This window comes from Myxine glutinosa, chromosome 12 (assembly GCF_964187855.1).
Source record: "Myxine glutinosa chromosome 12, kmMyxGlut1.1, whole genome shotgun sequence".
Classification (NCBI taxonomy): domain Eukaryota; kingdom Metazoa; phylum Chordata; class Myxini; order Myxiniformes; family Myxinidae; genus Myxine; species Myxine glutinosa.
Window position 1 is genome coordinate 94,281,290 of NC_136272.1, and position 17,345 is coordinate 94,298,634.

At 44.7% G+C, this 17,345-nt stretch overlaps 1 protein-coding gene across 2 annotated transcripts in view; it reads right to left on the reverse strand.

Annotated features, from left to right (window-relative positions):
- The window catches only part of ABCE1 (ATP binding cassette subfamily E member 1), an 85,293-nt gene that overhangs the window by 8,592 nt on the left and 59,356 nt on the right, over positions 1-17,345 (reverse strand). For both annotated transcript variants that reach the window (XM_078766103.1, XM_078766104.1), the window contains exons 10-17: positions 11,619-11,740; positions 11,263-11,484; positions 11,044-11,103; positions 8,707-8,765; positions 8,419-8,529; positions 6,298-6,440; positions 5,983-6,105; positions 5,762-5,873 (exon numbers count right to left, since the gene is read on the reverse strand). In XM_078766103.1, the coding sequence (XP_078622229.1) occupies positions 5,762-5,873; positions 5,983-6,105; positions 6,298-6,440; positions 8,419-8,529; positions 8,707-8,765; positions 11,044-11,103; positions 11,263-11,484; positions 11,619-11,740 (952 nt within the window). The remainder of the gene's footprint in view (positions 1-5,761; positions 5,874-5,982; positions 6,106-6,297; positions 6,441-8,418; positions 8,530-8,706; positions 8,766-11,043; positions 11,104-11,262; positions 11,485-11,618; positions 11,741-17,345) is intronic.

Genomic DNA, 17,345 nt, shown 5'->3' on the forward strand with positions numbered 1-17,345 from the left:
GGGAAAAAATTCACGCGTGTGCATTAGGATCGCCTACATACATGCACCAATCAACGCCTCCCTAGCTTCTTTTTTTTTACGCACGAAAAATAAAGGTCGGATACTTTTTGAACACACTACGTATAAACTTGGTACAACAACACAATATAGGGTCTGTTTGTATTTGCCTCTAATTTCATTCATAAATTAGTGGATATAAATTGTATACTTACCAGAAAGTATACATTATAACACCCCATTGGCGGCCATTTTGAATTTCCCCCCAAAAACGTATTTCCCCATTTGTGAATTTGTGTGAATTTCTTGTGTGGCCATTTTGACTACTAATAAGGTGTTTAAAACAAAAATATGGTTGTTATCTAAAATGTCCGGGTCAATGTCAATTTCTACTGGACTAATGGTCTAGGCTCGTGGAAAAGCTGACAGAACCCACCAGGACACAACATAAACGCCAACAGCAGAGCGTGGGGAGAAATAGACCGAGACGGACAAACACCGGATGAAAGTAACGATGAGTAAGGGTGGACAAGATGGATACATAAGCAATTTTTTGGGGAGGGATAGGGGTGGCTTAACAGGTATAGAAAAGATCATGATTTTGGATGGGGGATGACTTGTGATGGTGGTGAACAGTTCAAGACCTGGAGGGAAGAATGAGACTGACAAAAATATGGAAGTTGGTTCCCCAGGTGGGGGAAATAAAGAGGAATAAATAAGTGGAGCTGAGCAGTTTTTCTGGATTTAGGCAGTTTCAGTCGGAGGGGGTTGCTGCTGGACCACATGTGTCCTGCAGTTACCAGAGGGGGACAAAGCAGAGAGAGGGCAGAGGGTGCAAGTCTTGACAAGGTGTCACCAGGTTTTAGAGGAGGGAGACAAGTTTGAAAGCTCATTCTTGAGATTGGACACGTTGTTTTCTGGTTCTTGATAGAGTAGACACACTTGTTACGAGCTTTGTGGAATGATCCAAGATTGTCTTCAGTTGGATTTGCCTTCCAGGAGGAGCATGCAAGCTGTTTTAAAACAACTGCCTCACCACATGATTCAGAATACTAAGAGTGGGAGGATGGGTAAGAACAGTCGACGAGTTGGGGTGAATCTGTGCATAAGAGAGTAGGTTTCTGTGGAAGAATTCCCAGGCTGAATTCATATCAGCGGCGGTGGATATATGAGACCAGTCCTGGTATATTATATATATATATATATTTTTAAACTGCGAATGTAGAAGGAGGTCACATGTTATGAACCACAAATACGTTGGGTTTGCAAATGTCAAGGTCAGACTGTATATGAGTGCGTCTCCAATACTGCTGAGTTTTTGACACTGCAAATATAATTGCCAGTGATTAAGAAATGTACACCTTTATTTAAATAAAGAACCCAAGAATTGCCTCATTATGTAAGAAAGATATAAGGAAAATAACATGGTGCCATTCACGTATTCTGTTTTTTTCGTGATTGATGCCTTAGCAGTCACTCTCTATAAGAAAACGGACACCAAAACCTGACATAGGAAACCCGGGTTATAATTGAATGATTATACTTTGGATACAAACATCGGTTGTAGTATGATGCTTTCCAAAACCATAATTTAGAGTGTTGTTGCAAATTAGACATGAAAATTGTGATATAAAGATTTGAATAACAAGTCAACAACTCGCGAAAATCGAATAACGATCGTTACCTGTCGTGTCTCTCTTCATGACGACCGTTATTGCATTGGTAGCTCATTCCAGCTTCGTGTTTGCACACTAACGGTGTTACCTGCAGGAACACCTAAACATAGCCTACAGTTGTTGGGCCGGTTTAATGCAGCTGACTGAAATTAGTTATTAGTAATTTTGATTTGATGTTTAAAAATATGGTGGTGTCCTCATCGTCACGATTGTTATTCAAAAATAAACATTTTTTTTTTGGTTCATTGCACTACTTTATTTTAATAAAATAGTTATATTAGATACCTTTATACCCTGTAAATTTGCAACGCTATAGTAAGTCAGTTTAGCTTGCGAGTCGGCTAGATTCAGCTCCAACGTCTGCCGTGTCCTCCATTTTGCCGCGTCATCCATCGGCGACGATCATTACTTCTGTGATTAACATCGCTAAAATTTTACTCTTTCATCGAGGCCTCTGACAATTATCTTTCTCGATTTCAAAAGGTAATAATTTTGAAGGATTTTGTTGATGTTTTGATGACTCATATGTGCGCTTATAAGTTTTATGAGATGTTTTCTTTTCCGTTCCTATCATGAGGTGTCGCTTACTTGTTTTGTCTTCCGGCACGATCGTCGGTCATCTTGAAGATCGCATTCTATTTTTTTTTTTTACTGGAGCCGTCTACTGCTGTTTGAGAATACGGATATATTATGAGTTATTAGCCACAGGTTTTACTGATTTAATAATCTTTTCAAATGAAAAGTTAATTTCCGATGTTTACTTGTGAACATGCATTCCAGAAACGATCTTTGTGAGGATACCGAAATCTTAGTGTCGTTTATCACGAATTCTACCACATCGGGCAATTTCAACCCATAAATGTCGGCATAATCACTTTTACCAAAAGGAAAGGGGAACTTTTGAGCTAGAATTATTCATGTATTTAATTGATGTCGAAAACAAAATGGTCGTCATACGGGCGGAGTTTTGTTGTTGTTAAGCCATTGTAAGCAGTAATTGCTGCAGCTTTAGCAGTGCAAATTATTAACTGTTAGATGTAATTGTTATTGATATTCCTTTTTATAGGTGTGGATCTTTTGTAAGTGAACCAATCTTAGTGTATTTACTGTAAAAGGAGATTCATGAATAGATAATTTTTTACTATTTACCCATGAAGCATGGTGTCACAGAGGACATCAAGTGATGAATGTTACTCTGAGCATCGGGTTATGTATCCAAGCAATTTTCATCAACTTGGCAATGTGATTTTATCTTTTGCAATGTTTTGTGTAATGTGGCAGTGTTTGAAGATTCTAATGAAGATAAAAGTTAAGAGTGAACCTCAATTTGAAATTTTGAACCCATTGCCAGGTTTTTAGTAGCAGTATTGGAGATGAACACATAAATAAATATAGAAAATGTATATCTACAGACTTGGCATTTAATATGGAATATATTTTTTGTGGGGGTGAACTTACTTTTCAAGTTGACTTGGAACCAAAAGTTCATTGGAATTATGTTGAAATTATTCTAGATTTTGTTAATGTGACCTTTAAAAGAAACAAAAACCACATTTGACCTTTCAAAGCAAATAAATTGATCCTTGAAAGTGATGTCAACTGATATTGAACTCAATTCACGGACAGTACTGTGTTAAACTTCTGTACGTTTTCCAGAAGTATTTCTTTATTTTGCACATTAGCCAATTTTTTTTTTAACAAAAACAAAAGTTAAATTACAACTGGGTTTACGGACAGTAAAATTACAGTTCAGTACGTCGTGTAACCCCCACGAGCATTCAGGAGAGCACGTACACATTGAGGCATGCCGTTCACGAGATTTGCCAAGGTTTGGACAGGAATCGCTTGCCATGCAGTTACAATAGCCTGCTGCAATTCACGCACAGAGGTCGGCTGCTGGTCCAAGTTGTCGATTTGATGCGTTAATTCTGCCCACAAGTTCTCTATCGGATTCATATCCGGTGACATGGCAGGCCACTCCATATGCTCTACACCACGGTCAGCAAGAAAGTGTTGGATCATGCGAGCACGATGAGGCCATGCATTGTCATCTTGGAAGACAAAGTTGCCTCGAAAGGCTACACGAGCAAATGGAAGCAATGTTTCTTCCAGAATGGCCCTGTACTTGAACTGGTTCAGGTTTCCATTCAGAACAACCAGGTCAGTTTTGCCCCCTGCATGAAAAGCAGCCCAAACGGTCACCCCACCACCTCCAGCTTGGACTCTCGGCACTATACAATCTTCGTTGTAGGCTTCATGCACTTGTCTGCGCACTCGGACATGGCCATCTTGACGATAGACCAGAAATCAAGACTTGTCACTGAAGATCACGTGATTCCAGTGTCCTGGCTGCCATTGACGGTGCTCTCTGGCCCACTGCAATCGGCGCTGGTGGTGTGGTCTTGTCAGGCGTGGCTTTCTCAGGGGATGCCTGGCACGATAGCCTGCTTGAACCAGTCGTTGGTTGACTAGCCTTCTGGATACAGGCACATTTGTCAGTTGCTGCCACTCAGCCCTAAGCCGATTAGCTGACTTGGTACGGCCATTGCGGACTAACCGGTGCAGCTGGCGATCATCCCTCCTTGTGGTTCTGCGCGACGTCCTGGCCTCGATATTGGAGGAGGGACACCCCTCTGAGCATTTCGTTTCGGGATCTTTGACACCTGACCTTGAGTGATGCCATTCTGCCGAGCAATAGCACACTGTTTCATGCCGGAATTTCGTAAAGCCACCACTCCATGACAAACAGCATTGTCGAGTTGACGGATCATCTCCAGAGGAAGCGGCAATAACTTTTGTAGACGTGCAGCAGTTGTTTTCCACTAATACAGAACGCAACAACCCTTATATACCCGATTGTGAAGCCAATCGTCAAATGTACCTGTCCGTACATTTTGTCACGCCACCTGTGATATAATCCTGTTATTGACTTCTTGCTGTGACAGACAATCAGTGACATGGTTCTTTTATCAAAGAAATCACCGAAGCGTAAAAGAAACTCACCAGATTGATATTCTGAGTTCAGAAAGGAAACCCAAGTCAAGGGAAAAAAAAAATTCCATATTAAATGCCAAGTCTGTATATTATAAAAGGAGCCATGTCTGTCTGTCTTATAACTTGAGAACGGATTAACGGATTTCAATAAATCCAACTAAATCCAAGTTGGAATCTCCTGCGATGAAGCTAACTCCGAGGGCCTTTCACTCACTCACCACAGGCAGTTTGGTGGTCTTTCTGTCTTCTACCGATTCCTATCTAGCCTAGCTCCCCTAGCTCTATCTGTGCTCTGTCCCCCAAATATTCCTACAGGTCGCACAAGATCTGCCAGTAACCCTCTTCTGGTTAAACTGTCAAAATCAAGACTCTCTGCTCACCTTCACTCCTTCATTCCTCTTGACTCCCGTCTCCGGAACAAATCCCACTCCTCCCTCTAAGTCTTTAAAACAGCTGTTCACCACCATCTCTCGTCTTCCCCCATCCCCTTGATCTATTCTACCCCCATTAATTCACCCCAGTTCCACTTTTTTTTTTTGGAAATCCCGACTTCTTTCTTTCCTGGAAGTTCTAGCAGTGTCCATGTTTTATACATCCCCGTCCCCCCCTCCCCTTCAATAACGCAAAGATTGATGGGTCTTATGTGCTAGTATGGAAAATAAAAGGTATGATTTCTGCATCACCATACAGCTTTGCTTGGAGTTGAGACAAGTTGTAGATACAACTTCAACGAGCTTGTTAAACTCATGTGAGGAGCATAACAATCCAAAAATTCCTCCATGTAAATGCTGACATTGGAAAGCCGGACACTGGCATTTTCTACAATGCTGCAGCCAAGTCTATCACAAATCCCCACAAAGAATTGCTTTGCAAAAGTCTACTCCACAAACAAGCGTTCCTTGGAAAGAATCCGACACTGGCCAGATGGTCTTTACAGCTCTATCATAATAACCCTAAACAAAATTTGTGTTGTGAATACGACTCGTGGCACTCCCTCTTCAGCGATCCCAAAAATTACGAAACAAAATGCACAGCATTCAATGATTGGTCGAGGAAGAGTTGGAAGTTACAAGTTGGGAGAGGAGGGAAGTTACCTTTATAGAATGCAGCTTGTTGATTCTGGGTCGGAAATTATTTGGGTCTCTTCTGAATGTGATCTCGAGGGATGCGAGAAATTTATTCATTCCTGCCAATAGTGTCTGGGGACTGGAAAAATAACAAGTAAAAATAACCATGGAAGTACGCTCCTCAATTTAAAAAAAAAAGAGTAAATTGCGCACAATACGAGCGTGGTGTTACATGTGTTGCACCTTACGTGTTAGCACGGGTCTTGACCGAAGGAATACCTTCAAAGACTATAACCCGGTCAGCTAGGTATGTAGCCATTATGAAGTCGTGTTCCACCACGAAGGCGGTCTTCTTTGCATGTAGAATGAACCTGGTGCCAAGATTGGTTGGGGGATATGGAGACAAGTGGTGGTGGCACGTTGAAGATTCCAATGACACAAGTTAAATTCTCAATGTTTGAGCTTGTGTAGGATATCAGATGAAAGATACAATTGAGCAACTTCACAACCCCGAAACAGCTTCTTGTGCATTTTGATAAGACACGTCAAGGAAGGACTCCCACCTCTTGATGACTTTGGCCGCCATCAATCGTTGCTCAGAATCGAGGTAGGCCGAAGGTTCATCTATCAAATACACGTCTGCAGGTTTTCCGAGGCAGAGAGCCAGTGCCACTCGCTGCAATTCACCTCCAGACAGGTTTAGAACCTGCGGAGAAAATGACACAAGTTGCACATCAGTACAAGGAGGGAACATCAAAATCTTTTTATCCCTTATCTGCAGCGTTTATGATCTATAAATAAAAACAAATGAGCAGATTTGTAAATGACGTTGTTTGGGGACATGTACATTTGCATTTAACTCGACACTATGTACGTCTCATTCCAAACTCAAATGATAAACACTTCAAATATAATGTGGGATTTATTACATTCGTAGAAGCCAAGACATCCTCTCAAAAGGAACTGCGCTGCATCATTTTATGTTTGTGGAGATGGCACAAGTAGTGAAGAGAATGGGGAGGGGGGGGGGTGAGGATAAAGCTGGGCTCATTTGGTTTGCAGAGAGGGCGGGAGGGGGGAACAGCATGGGACAGCTTCGGGGGGAGGATGAGGGAAGACGTCTCGTGCACACGTAACTCGTACATAGTTAAAGCACAGGAAAAGGTAATTCAATCCATCTCTCTATCTCGCCAGGGGGGTTGACTCAGCCTGTCATCCTTCCGAGGTCGGCTAATTGAGTACCAGTTCACTGGTAATTCCCTGTTTGTCGTAAAAGGCGACAAAAAGGGTTGGCGGCAGGAAGGGCATCTGGCCGTAAAACATTGCTTCAAAAAGGGGACCAACAAAAACAACAACCACGGTGCCCGAAAAAGGCCAACCCCCGCTTTGCGGGGAAAAATGGCCTCTAAAGGTGTTTTTTTCTCCTGTGCTAAGTCCCTTCCCAGCACTCTTCATCTCACACAGGGCTCTCTAAACTGTAATACATGTGTTGGTGTTGGTGGGGAAGAAACAGGCAGAAGGAAGGAGATGGTGAAGTATTGCAAGGAAGAAAGGAGAAAGGGAAGTGGAAATGCAAGGAGGTATGTAACACACAAAACATAATCTTTCACAGAACACACATGGCACATTCACACTTGATGCACACAATCTCCACAATAAACAACAACCACCCATCACAGTCGACCTACCATTTACAACTACATCCCTGTAGCCTTTTATCCTCCCGTCCACACCCACATGAAGTGTCTTGAATGAATGAATGAATGAATGATCGTTTTAAGGCCATTTTCCCCGCTAGAGCGGGGGTTAGCCTTGCGGGCCCCATGACAATCATGGTTCCCTGTTTGAGGCAATGTTTTTATGGCTTGGGTACCTTTGTCTTGCACAAAGAAATCAGATTTTCCAGTTTGCAAGCTACACCATTTTATTAAAGTTCACGGATTTATCTTGCCTTATTTCACAGACTGGTAATACCCCTCCCTCAGGGAGCAAAATATGGTATCAACATCCCCTCCCTCAGGCAGGGATTGCACTGCCACGTACCGCTGACAATAAGACGTCTCTCCACCCTCAAGGGGAGGAAGCTGCGTGCGGTAGTTTGTGCCCATGAACTGACCCTGGGTACCCTGAGTAGCAGGTTTGGTGAAGATTGGCCCAGCCATTTTCAATTCCACAATTATCAGACTTAGGTAGTTGCCTTATCTCATACTGTAGGATTATTGGTCCGAGACAGACTTTTGTGGATTAAAATCACTTGGCGGAGTAAGCTTGGCATCGAAAGGGTTCGGAATAAAATTCATTTCATTGCTATAAGCAGCCATTTTGCCAAGAGCTTTGCTGGAAAATTTGTTCCGCCAAAGGTTTAAAGGAGCCATCAGTTTCATAGCCAATATGCCATGTCGTACATCTTTAAATCACCACCCTAAATGCAGGGAAACATTTAATAACCACAAATCAGATATATCGTTACTCTGTTCTAAGTAATTGACACAGGGAACTTCAAGGAAACCAGGTTAAACACAGCAGGTTTACAAGAACTGCTGATAAAACAAATAAAACCAGAAACAAAAGCAACAGATCAATCTTAGCACGATGACCTCACAATGGGTTCTCATAGTCTTCAATGCGTACAAAAAAACCAACTACATTATTTAATCGCAGTGTGTCTGCCTCCACCGACCGACCTCTTGATCAATGACGCTCTCAATCTGCAGAGGTTTCATCACATCTGTCACAAACTGTGGGTGTGTGTACGCGTTCCTTATCTTTTCATGCAGTAGCTGCCGCACCGTGCCCTGCCATCGACAGTAAAGGAAAAAAAAATAAATAAAGAGGAACGCACGAAGGTGAGTGCAACATTCCTCGAGTCACCGACAACTTTTCAAACTTATAAACACTCATTTTAAAAGGGGAATTCGCTTTCAATCAGAGATAATCTCTTGTTTGAGTTCATGGAATCATTTTAAATTTACCTGTGATTTGGGGCTGATTTTTTGAGGCTTGTAGCTCACGTTCAGTATGGGAACTTCACCTATGGAAACACAACAACTGCACATTGCCGTTATTGTTGATTGAACCCAGTCAGTTCCGGCCGAACAGGCCCAAGGAATGGAATTAGCCGATCGATCTCCCAGAAGCGACTCAGAGATATCACATTTAAGATGTTTTACGCTTGCCTTTGTGAAGCCAGGGTCACTTAGTCTTCCATAATGTGTTTCTTGCACATTGTAATATGCCGTGGTGGTTTATGTACAACCTGGTGGTGTTAAGGATTTGAATTCACAGGTTCTCGGACACGTTTCGGTATCTGACCATCAATTAAAAATCCAGCTGGCCCACAGGCACCGACAAACTTCATGGAGTAGGTAATCTATCTGTGCCATCAGGATTGGTCGGCCTATAGAGTGCCAATCCAGATATTGGCGTTGACTTTTGAATGCCCAAGAGGAACCAAGGATGAGTCTAAAAAGGTAGTGCTACCAAAAACGAACAAGCGTTACGCCTAGGTCCCCCGTCGGGGAAGTGATGTGAGTTGACAAAGTGGAACACACAGAAAACATGCTATGATATGATATTTCGCTCACAAGCGTCAGCCATACATGGAGGCGGCCATCTTGGATTTTGACGTGGCGACCTAATTTTCAATAGCGTTCTTCCTTATGCCTAGATACACCCACACACCAGAAGGTACTTCGCTTATTTTTCAAGATATTTCGCTCACAAGGTTCAGACATATATATGGTGGCGGCCGTCCTGGATTTTGACGTGGCGACCCACTTTACAATAGCGGTCTTCCTTTTGCCGAGATACACCCACACACCAAATTAGAAGTTGGTACTTCGCTTATCTTTCAAGATATTCTTCTCACAAGATTCAGACATATATATGGTGGCGGCCATCTTGGATTTTGACGTGGCGACCCAATTTTCAATAGCGTTCTTCCTTATGGCGAGATACACCCACACACTAAATTAGAAGTTGGTACTTCGCTTATTTTTCAAGATATTCATCTCACAAGGTTCGGACATACATGGCGGCGGCCATCTTGGATTTTGACATGGCGACCCAATTTTCAATAGCGTTCTTCCTTATGCCTAGATACACCCACACACCAGATTAGAAGTTGGTACTTCGCTTATTTTTCCAAGATATTTCGCTCACAAGGTTCAGACATATAGTGGCGGCCATCTTGGATTTTGACGTGGCGACCCAATAGATACACCCACACACCAGATTAGACGTTGGTACTTCGCTTATTGTTCGAGATATTTCGCTCACAAGTTTCAGGAATATATATGGTGGCGGCCATCTTGGATTTTGACGTGGCGCCCCAATTTTCAATAGCGTTCGTCCTTATGCCGAGATACACCCACACACCAGATTAGACGTTAGTACTTCGCTTATTTTTCAAGATATTCATCTCACAAGGTTCAGACATACAAGGCGGCGGCCATCTTGGATTTTGACGTGGCGACCCAATTTTCAATAGCGTTCTTCCTTATGCCTAGATACACCCACACACCAGATTAGAAGTTGGTACTTCGCTTATTTTTCAAGATATGCAGGTTACAAGGTTCAGACATACATGGCATCAGACATACATGGCGGCGGCCATCTTGGATTTTGACGTGGCGGCCCAATTTTAAACAGCGTTCTTGCTTGTGCCTAGATACACCCACACACCAGATTAGACGTCGGTACTTCGCTTATTTTTCGAGATATTTCGCTCACAAGTTTCAGACATATATATGGTGGCGGCCATCTTGGACTTTGACGTGGCGACCCAATTTTCAATAGCGTTCGTCCTTATGCCGAGATACACCCACACACCAAATTAGAAGTTGGTACTTCGCTTATTTTTCAAGATATTCATCTCACAAGGTTCATGGCGGCGGCCATCTTGGATTTTGACATGGCGACCCAATTTTCAATAGCGTTCTTCCTTATGGCGAGATACACCCACACACCAAATTAGAAGTTGGTACTTCGCTTATTTTTCAAGATATGCAGGTTACAAGGTTCAGACATACATGGCATCAGACATACATGGCGGCGGCCATCTTGGATTTTGACGTGGGTTGCACCCACACACCAAATTCGAATGCGGTCCTTCGCTTACGCACGCACGCACACACGCCCGCACGCACGCACACACGGACGGACGGACACACGGACGGAGGGGAAAGCCATAGTCCCCCTTTCGCTCCGCTGAGCGACGGGGGACAATAATAAAGCACCAAACCCCCAAAAACTTGAATAAGTAACAAATGCAGACAAAAAGTAGTTTATTAAATGATTCTGCTACTTGCCTCCATCATCGGGCTTGAGTCTTCCTGCAAGCATTCTTATGAAGGACGTTTTTCCTGTTCCTAAATGACAAAAACATGGGTAACTGCACTAAGGAATAGAACCACTATTTCACTGTAATTATGCGACGTCTCATTTTATGATTCAAACATTTAATCTTAACTTCAAAGCATCGCAAACCAAACCACCACCCCCACCGGGCTGTCCATTACCACTCGTACCATTCTCTCCAAGCATCACCATGATCTCACTGTCTGTGAACTCCCCAGCAACAATATGCATGAAGAAATCCCCCAGAGCCTTGTTCATGCTCGGGTACTGATATCGACACATCTTCTTCACGTCATCCTCTGCAGCGGTCTCCGCGACCTTGAAGACGAGCGCCACCTCACGGAAGCGGAGATTTTCCGTGGGCACATACCCATCCAGGAAAATATTGATACCTTGTGGAAATAGAAACACCAAACTGATAATGGTCCCTCAGAGCATCCCTCGATGCTTTAGCAAACGCTTTAAAAATAATTAAACTGGGGCAATAAGCCAAACATTACAAGAAAAATGGTCGACAATGACGCACCTTCACGAACGCTGAAAGGCATGGTGACCACACCGTAAGCCCCAGGTACCCCGTACAAGCAGCAAATGTAATCGGAGAGGTAATCACACACACTCAGGTCATGCTCAACGACGACGATGAATCTGTTCAGTGGAAAATAAATAAACAACAACAAAAATAATCTACACTGGGCTAAAAACAACTCATTGGTGGTGAGAGGGAATATAAAACAATTTCTCAAGGTGGTTATAAACTTAGCTAGTACCAAAATAGGTCAACTGGACAACCACATCAAACTATATGAATGAATGAATTTGGGTAGAGCAATATCTAGAGCCAGATAGATCTGTATAAGTAGGTATCCGACTGTCGTGATAGGGAATCTACCTGTAATAAGTTCTATGTTTAGTCCGGTTTGTCGGTATCGGCTGTATTGATGTCCCTGCTACGAGGGAGCAGGGCGTGCTAAATAGTGCAGGGATTATGGATAAGATTCCTTTGTTCGTCGTCCCCTCTGTCGTCAAACCTGTGTCCCTTATGGCAACGCACTCATATAAACACTTACAGTCACGTGAAAAAGTAAGTACACCCCATGTAAAGTTTTGACTTTTTCAACATATTTCAACATACAGCTATTTGATCTTCATTTCAACAATATTGATAGATAAAGGTGATATAATATAACAAATATTGTGAAACATTTACATTTTGTAGTCCATTGTATAATTTAAATAAACATAAATGCAAATTTCGCATGTGGAAAAAGTAAGTACACCCCTACATTTATCACTACTTCAAATACCTAAAATTAGAATCAGCTGCACCAGCTCAGGTGCAAATGATTAGAACATCGTTAGAGAGGATCTTGGAGGAACCTGTCTTATTTAAACCTGACATTTAGTTTGGTTTGCTCTTTGTTGTTGAAGTGTGTGGCATCACCAAGCCTAGATCAAAAGAGCTCTCTGAGGCCTTCAGAAAGAAGGTTATAGATGCCTACGAGTCTGGGAAGGGATTTAAAAAGATCTCCAAACAATTTGAAATCAATCATTCGACTGTCCGGAAGATCATCTACAAGTGGAGAAGATTCCAAACAACTGCCAACTTGTTCAGGCTAGGCCGCCCCAGCAAGTTCAGCCCGAGAGCAGACCGCAAGATGCTGAAAGAAGCATCTAAGAACCCCAGAATGTCATCACGGGACCTCCAGGTAGCTCTTGCCACTGTTGATGTCAAAGTGCACGGGTCTACCATTAGAAAGAGGCTGCACAAATTTGATCTACATGGGAGGTGTGCTAGGAGGAAACCTTTGCTGTCCAGAAAGAACATCAGGGCAAGACTAAAGTTTGCCAATGAACACCTTGGCAAAGACCAGCACTTCTGGAACAATGTGCTCTGGACAGATGAGTCAAAGGTAGAGCTATTTGGCCACAGCACCAGAAGACATGTTTGGCGAAAACCAAAGACAGCATTTGACCACAAGAACCTGATACCAACTGGAAAGCATGGTGGTGGAAATATTATGGTTTGGGGCAGCTTTGTTGCATCAGGGCCTGGGCGGCTCACCATCATATAATCCACTATGAATTCTTCATTGTACCAGAGGGTGCTTGGGGATAATGTGAGGCCATCTGTCGGAAAGTTGAAGCTCAACCGAAGGTGGACCTTGCAACATGACAATGACCCTAAACATAACAGTAAATCCACCAAGGAATGGCTGAAAAGAAAGAAATGGAAGGTTCTGGAATGGCCAAGTCAAAGCCAGGATCTAAATCCCATCGAGATGTTGTGGGGGGATTTGAAATGAGCTGTGCATGCAAGAAACCCCTCAAACATCGCACAGCTGAAGGAATTCTGCATGGAGGAGTGGGCAAAAATTTCTCCCAGTCGATGTCAGAGACTGGTAGACAGTTATAAGAAACACCTAGTTGAGGTTGTTTCTGCCAAAGGGGGCAATACCACCTATTAGAGCCAAGGGTGTACTTACTTTTTCCACATGCGAAATTTGCATTTATGTTTATTTAAATTATACAATGGACTACAAAATGTAAATGTTTCATGATATTTGTTATATTATATCACCTTTATCTATCAATATTGTTGAAATGAAGATCAAATAGCTGTATGTTGAAATATGTTGAAAAAGTCAAAACTTTACATGGGGTGTACTTACTTTTTCACGTGACTGTAGATAGGTCCTTAGTGCAACATTAAATAATTCCCCTCCCTTACCACAATGACTTTGGAAAACAGGCAGGAAGCCAGGCCGGGGCACCGTCGATGGGGCCGCAGCTAGCCACACCACCAGCTGGCCCAGCAACCATCCTCGTGGCAGGCTGGGAACCACGCCCAGGAGGACTGTTGATTGGTCCATAGGAGGAACAGAGAACTGCCCCGTGATTGGAAGGAAGGGAAGGAATGGTGGTTGGCCACGACGGTGATGTGACATGGTGGCGGGAAGCACTTGGCCAATGAGAAAGGACCAGCATATAGAGAACTTTCAAGAGGTCGAGAGACGAGGGCGCTGATTGGGGAGCGAGCAAGACTTGAGGACACGCGAGGGGACAAGAGGACGCGCTGCACGACATTTTAGCTCTTAGCTCTCTTTCGCCTCTTCGCGCTGGACCCATCGCCCTTCGTGTGAAGATCAACCCTTTGTGCTTGTGCTCTCTGCGCTGGGATTGGAGATTGCGTTCTTCGTGGTGCTTGGAGCGGTCCTTCTCGGTGCTTTCGGAGCTTGGAGTGGTGCGGGCCGCGCGGGGCCTGGCGAAGCGCGCGAGCGAGGCGGACGGAGGGTTCCTTCGCGCCGGAGCTCGGCGCCGTGTCAGACGGCGGACACTGCACTACTGACAGATAAGGCCGCACCCCACAGAACATTACACGATGAGACATTTCTTTTCGTAATTCAGTCCTTTGTTCGTTTCTGAAGTGAGGTGTGCGGGATCCCGATTTAGGACCGTTAATTATCTTTCGTCGCGTTCTCTTGTTCTCGGGTTCTGAAATAAACGTGTTTCTTTTTGTGCATTGAACTCTGGTTTCGTTCGAGTTGCTTTCCTACAGGGTCGGAGTTGCTGTCGGGGCTAAAGGTAATCGCTTCCGCTTCATCTTCGTCCCTTCTTTCTCCCGTGCTTTTATAGCAAAATCCGTATTTGGTTGTTGCCTCCATTAAAGCCGTTCAGTCTTCCGCGGTCCCTGGTGTTAACCTTGAGGGATTCGCGTGACAACTGGTGTCAGGAGTGGGATCTGGGCCCGCCGGACAAATTTTTTTTGTCTGTGGTGAGAGATCGACACGGTCGGGCATACATCGCGCCCGAGATTCGGACAAAAATTTTCGTAGTTCGAGGCGAAAATTTTGTATAGTCGATTGGGCTTTCACGACGCGAAAGGTGCGTCAGTAAATTTAGATCGATTTTTGAGATAAAATACGCACGGGGAAGCGACCTCTTCTTTACGGATGGAAGAGGTAAACAATATGGAAGAAAGGATGGAAGATGCGGGAAGCATTGGGAGTGAGTCAGATGTAGATGGGGGGGTCGAGCATAGTGATGGAACTTCCCCTGCCATAGGGACGGCCCCCATAGACAACCAGGCCATAATGCAATTTATGAAGCACATTAAAGACAGCATTAAGGCTCAGAGTGAGCAACACAACAACACAACATGCATTTTAAAAGGCCATTTTCCCTACTAGAGCGGGGGTTAGCCTCAGAAGTGAGGCTCAGAGTGAGCGCAGTGAACAAACCAGTGCAGAAATTCGGGGAATGAATAACAACATGAGAGAAATGAACAATAAAATGGAGGCTCAGGGTGAGCGGTTGGAAAATAAAATTGATGGGTTAAAGGGAGAGATGGGAGAACTTAATCGTAAAATGGATACCCAAAGGAATGAATTGAAGGGAGACATGAAGGGGCTGGAAAACAAAATGGATGCTCGGAGTGAGCGAATGGAAAACAAAATTGAAGGATGGACGAAGTAATTGGAGCAAGGATGAAAGAATGGTGCCGATGGGGCCCAGGAGAAGCCAAGGGTGGCAGAATTTGATTCGGAACGGGGGGAAGCCAAATTGGGAATTGCACCGGGAATGCCAATTGAAGGAAATGGGGAAGGTAGGGAAGGAAATTTACAGGTAAATGCTGGCCTGGAGGTTGATCGGGGCCGGGTGGATGCCGCAACACCTCAACCGGGGGATGAATTGGAGTGTTTGCAGCACAAGGGCGGTTGTGCAGTGCAACAGGGGATAACAATAGGGGGGTCCGAGTAATGGAGCCGGACCGGGTATTTATTGGGGAAGACCTGTCAGGGCCAGAATTGAGGGGGGATGATTATGAGGATGATGTGAAATGGCGGCTGGGGACCTGGGACAGTCCCATGGAGGTAAAGTTTGATCGGGCCCAAAGGAGTTTCGGGGAGGTGGTGAGTCGGTCCGAGGAGGAGGTTGAAGTGACCGAGGGGACCCTCACCACGAACACAAATTTGATAACGGAGGCTCCGAAATTGAATGACCAGTTGGGGGAGTGTGTTGGCGCCATGCTGGATTTGGACATTGGAGGATCGGGAGATAGAGCCTCTGGAAATTTGGTCCCCGTAGGGAATTTGGAACAACTGCAGGGAGGGGCAGAACAACCTGAGGGAGTTGTTACCTGTAGCTGCGGTGATTGGACACCTGGGGCCAAAATTTTAAAAAGGAAATCTAAAATAAAATTAAAATGGGAATGTGATGTGGAGCAGCCATGGAGGGAGTTGGTCCCCGGGCTGTGGAATGTGGACCAGGAGAGGTCATTGGGGATGGCCTCGGGCAAAAGTTGCCCCTTTGGAAATTTTTTATTGCCAGCCAGCTGGGGGGCTGTGCTGGCGAGATTTGGACGTGGGGTCCAGCCATGGGTGTCGTGGTATGACTTGGGCCCCACGGGGGTCTGGTGGAGTGTGGTGTCCCTTGTCCGTCGGGGAGCCGCCCGAGCGTGTGGCTCGGGCCGACAGGGTCACCGGACCCTGGTGGGGGTTAAGACCTCCAGGGGGTCCGAGGTGGTTTCTCAAGCCTGGGATGGCATTTATTGAGGACCACTAGGGGGAGGTGTTGTGGGTCACGCTTTGATGGTGGCACCGTGGATGGCCTACTCGGGCCTGATGTGGTGACCACCCGGGCATGCGGCCTGACACCCTCTCCCAGAGACTCTGGGACAGCCAGCATGTGGTGACCTGCCATGCTGTTGGTCTATGGACGCGGGTCGAACCGCTTGGACAGGGATGGAGATAGCCTGCCTGACAACCATTGGGGGCATCTGTGGAACGTGATGGTGTGAGAATGACCTTCCACAGATGTTCCGTTGTGCTTTGTGGACTCTCGGTTTGGAAAGAGAGCCATGGGAGTGTTGAATGGGAATTGTTAATGTGCCGAGCATATGGGCAATGCTCGGCTGGCATGTGTATGGCAAAGCATCTTTCTTTGGTGAGTTTAGTAAAATGTGAAAAATGTTTGGCATGGGTAATCTGAGGGTTAGATGTAAATTTAAGGGTGAATTTTGAAATGGCATGGTGGATACTGACAGCAGTGTCACCATTATTGATCCAGGTGTGTCGACCAAAGTGTTGGAGGCTGGAATAAAAATTGATAGGGTAGCAGGACACAGATTTCAACTGGTAGCTGGGGCGACTGTGCCGATATTTAGGACGTGGGATCATGGGGATGGAGTTGGGGGTCTGAGGGTCAACGTGGTGCTGTGCGTGTCTATCATACCGGAGTGTCCGAGGTGTGT